We start from the raw sequence: 3,706 nt of genomic DNA, 5'->3' as shown, positions 1-3,706 counted from the left end.
TGTGCCTTTGGCAGTCTCAGTTGTTTTGAAAGGTCAGTGTTTGTTGTTTGGGGTCAGTGTTTGTTTGTTTGTTTTGGGTCAGTGTTTGTTTGTTTTGAAAGGTCAATGTTTGTTTGTTTTGAAAGGTCAGTGTTTGTTTGTTTTGAAAGGTCAGTGTTTGTTTGTTTTGAAAGGTCAGTGTTTGTTTGTTTTTGAAAGGTCAGTGTTTGTTTGTTTTGAAAGGTCAGTGTTTGTTGTTTTGAAAGGTCAGTGTTTGTTGTTTTGGGTCAGTGTTTGTTTGTTTGTTTTGGGTCAGTGTTTGTTTGTTTTGAAAGGTCAGTGTTTGTTTGTTTGTTTTCGGTCAGTGTTTGTTTGTTTTGAAAGGTCAGTGTTTGTTTGTTTTGAAAGGTCAGTGTTTGTTTTCGGTCAGTGTTTGTTTGTTTTGAAAAATTGGGGATGAAGTATTAATTGGTACTATCTAATTTAAGTCACATTTTGTTACCAATTCATTTCTTGGTGTCATGAAATGTTGAAGGCAATGTCCTTTTACCCTCATTAATCCTGTTTTTAAAAAAATGATGTCATCTTTAGTCTACATCGTCCGTAGTTTAACCTTAGCCGTATCCACGGTCAGTTTTCTTACCTCCGGTGTCGATAGCGTCGATCAGAGCGTCGGTGTCTTTGCTGCGGATACAGTCGATGAGCTGTCGGTGGGATCTCTCCCCTGAGCTGTCGAGGCGTCGCAGGCCGGGGATCCGACTCGTGGACCCGGCTGTGGATTTGGGAAGAGCCTTCCGTCCCTCGAACAGCAGAACCAGCAGGAGGTCCACCAGCCGCATGGTGTCCAGCACGCAGCGCTCGTCTCCTCCCAGAGCGGACTCCATCGAGTCGGGCAGCGCTGAACGCAACAGGTCCTGAAGACGGGAGGGAAGGGGAGCATTTCAACTGCTCTGTCAAATCCAGGGTTTCTATCGCTTCTCTCAGCGACTAAACCATATTTACAGACTTTTTCATACCATCTGAATGGTTTCTATAAATGCAAGTGCAAAGAATGTAGTTAAAAACATTTCTTTATAACCAGAGGAATCAATGTAAATTGTCACTTTCTTTATTTTTAAAGCTACTCATTAATTTTAATTGTAGGTTTTGATTCTGCTGACACCAACAGATATGATAACAGGATTGTTTCATATTGCATTTTTAAATATTTGAACAGGAGTGAAAACTGTAAACCATATTTACAGACTTTTCCATACCATCTGAATGGTTTCTATAAATGCATTTGCAAAAAACATTTCTTTATAACAACAGAAATCAATGGCAATGTCTTTATTTTTGAAGCTACCAATTAATTTGTATTGTATGTTTTGATTCTGGTGACACCAGCAAACAACGAACAGATATTATAACAGGATTGTTTCGTATTGCATATTTTTTTTAACATGAGTGATGTAGATAGAACAGCAGATTATGTTTAGTGTCATCCTGTTTAAAGAAAATGTATTTTAAATCAAGCCTAATCCTAACTTTGGGAAAAATAATGGTTCCAATTAAGCCTTTACCAAACATACAAGACTTTGAACATTTCATAATAATTCCTTTAGCTAAAATAAATAATGATAACTTTTTTGGCTTCGTGTGTTTTGTTTTAACTTTTAAAGCCTTTTCCAGACTTTGAACATTTCATTATAATTCATTCTATCGTAAAATAAACACATTTATTTATTTTTGGGCTTCATGTGTTTTGTTTTTAATGGAGGTAGACCTACATGTGTGACGAGCGGTGACCCCCGGCACAGCGTGGACAGCAGGCTGACGATGGTCGACACCTGGTTGCTCAGTTTTGCGTCTGGGGCCAAGGGGGCGGAGCCTGTGGAGGTCCGGCCGGGCTTACAGGAGGAGGCGGGGCCTGTCACGGAGCCGCCGGCGGCCGCCATGCGGGATAGCAGCTCCACCGTCAGCCCATGTTTGGCTAAAGGGGCGGGGTCAACACCGCGGCGAGTAAACCTGTCGGCCAATGAGGCGAAGCAGCGCAGGGCACCGTCTGACACCTAGAGAGAGAGAGAGAGAGAGAGAGAGAGAGAGAGAGAGGTTAGATCTGCTGGTAAAGCTGCTGCTGCTGGGAAACAAACTGTTGTCTCCGATTTGATTTATTTCGAGGGTGTATTATAAAAACATTATACATAAGTATTGCCATGTGATAAAAGCATGTGAAGTGATGCTAATGTTGAACGGAAACTAGGTGGTATAATGAAATGAGAATTAGGATACTGTACAAACTTAAGTAGTACAAAAAAATATGATTGACTTATAAATTATATATAAACAAATGATCTACCTAATTACACATCTGAACAGGTTACCTGGTGGTCTTCGTGTTTGAGGAGGCTGGACAGAGACTCGACGCAGGTCTCCAGAGACGAGTCCTGAGGCTCCATCTTGCTGCAGAGCCGGGACACCACGGACATGGCGGAGTGCAGCGTGTCTTTGTGGACCAGGTGTCCGCTGTCTCTGATGAAGGTCAGCACACAGTTCAGACCGCCGGCCTCGAACACAGCGCCAGACTCCCTGGTACAGATCAGCTCCAGCACCTTTGAAGACGACATCAAACTTAGAATGAAACGCTCTATGACAGGAGGACATACCCAGTGTTTCCCCTACCATTGTCTTGGCGGGGTGCTGCGCCCTGCCAATGGGCCCCCGCGCCCCGCCTAAAATTCAAGGTGTTTTTTTATTTAAAAAATATATATATATAGCAACAAATTGCAACTGAAGTAATCTATCTACGGTCACTTTTCACATTGAACATGTGCTCTTTTATTAAATAAACTAAACGCCATGTTATTTATCAAATGTATTTGCATGTTTCAGTGTCCACTGCTTTGCGTATTCACATTCTCGCTCCGCTCTGTTTCTGAAGGGCAGGAGATGTGAGATGGTTTATTCAGTAAATTAGCTCAGGATAATTGGATGTTCTGTCTACACCTGTTGATGTCAGGCTAATGCAGGATTTGCTAGCTTGATGCTACCGGCATTTAGCGGCAGTGACTCAACAAATTGCCTCTTAAAATGTATCGTCAGCAATGTATGACAAGCATACGATAAAATAAAAAAATGTTTAGCACCCTGCCAAGGCAGTAAACCTAGGGGAAATACTGCATACCCGTGCCTGTCCGTGTCTCTGAACCAGATGACAAGCATCACTAAACTGAAAGCTATATATACACACAATAAAAAGAGAGTCAAACTGGGTCCGTGGTTCCAGGATGAGTTTTAAATTAGAACTGCTGATGCACTGTTGATGTCAACTTGCAGTTTCCAGCCTTACAAACATGGAGTTTTTATGCTTTTTCTAGGTTTTATATCCAGGGTATCTGCAGGAATCCTGAAGTCAAATGTAAAACCTTTTAAGACCTTTTTTAAGACCCTTTCCATACATTTTAGGACCTCATCTTAAACTGACTATATACAGTATTGATTGTCCTTCCTCCTTATCTTCCAATCATTTGGACGCAGACTTGCATTTCCCCGTAACGATGTTGCTTAGCAACCGGCGTAAACGGACCTTCGGGCGCTATCAAGCAGTGAGCGTGCTGAGTCCTGTTCAGATGACGTCAAATCCAACGGGATGCCATAAATAAACTACACAGAATCACACTACACACCTACGCAATGATTACATTCAGGCAGACTGTAGAACACAACCTCTTTGGACAATTGATATACT

The 3,706-nt window shown here is 41.9% G+C and overlaps 1 protein-coding gene across 1 annotated transcript; it reads right to left on the bottom strand.

Moving 5' to 3' along the window:
• Nucleotides 1–593: 593 nt before the first annotated feature.
• Nucleotides 594–2,585, bottom strand: LOC104943931 (E3 ubiquitin-protein ligase HECTD1-like). The gene is made up of 3 exons (XM_010769400.1): nt 2,343–2,585; nt 1,749–2,030; nt 594–893 (listed from the first exon to the last, which is right to left on the bottom strand). Exons 1-3 carry the CDS (start codon nt 2,583–2,585, stop codon nt 594–596), a joined length of 825 nt encoding a protein of 274 aa, XP_010767702.1.
• Between the last annotated feature and the right edge of the window lie 1,121 nt (nt 2,586–3,706).

This window comes from Notothenia coriiceps, unplaced genomic scaffold, assembly GCF_000735185.1.
Source record: "Notothenia coriiceps isolate Sejong01 unplaced genomic scaffold, NC01 NC01_scaffold00007198, whole genome shotgun sequence".
NCBI lineage: Eukaryota > Metazoa > Chordata > Actinopteri > Perciformes > Nototheniidae > Notothenia > Notothenia coriiceps.
Note: the sequence above shows the minus strand (reverse complement) of the source record. Positions and strands in the feature narration are given on the sequence as shown.

Bases quoted from the DNA above. Each gene is read 5' to 3' on its own strand.
- LOC104943931 (XM_010769400.1), bottom strand. From the start codon at position 2,585: ATGTCGTCTTCAAAGGTGCTGGAGCTGATCTGTACCAGGGAGTCTGGC. The intron at 2,031-2,342 runs GTAACCTGTTCA...CTCTCTCTCTAG, and splicing joins TCAAACACGAAGACCACCAG to GTGTCAGACGGTGCCCTGCG. The intron at 894-1,748 runs GTAGGTCTACCT...TCCCGTCTTCAG, and splicing joins GGTCACCGCTCGTCACACAT to GACCTGTTGCGTTCAGCGCT.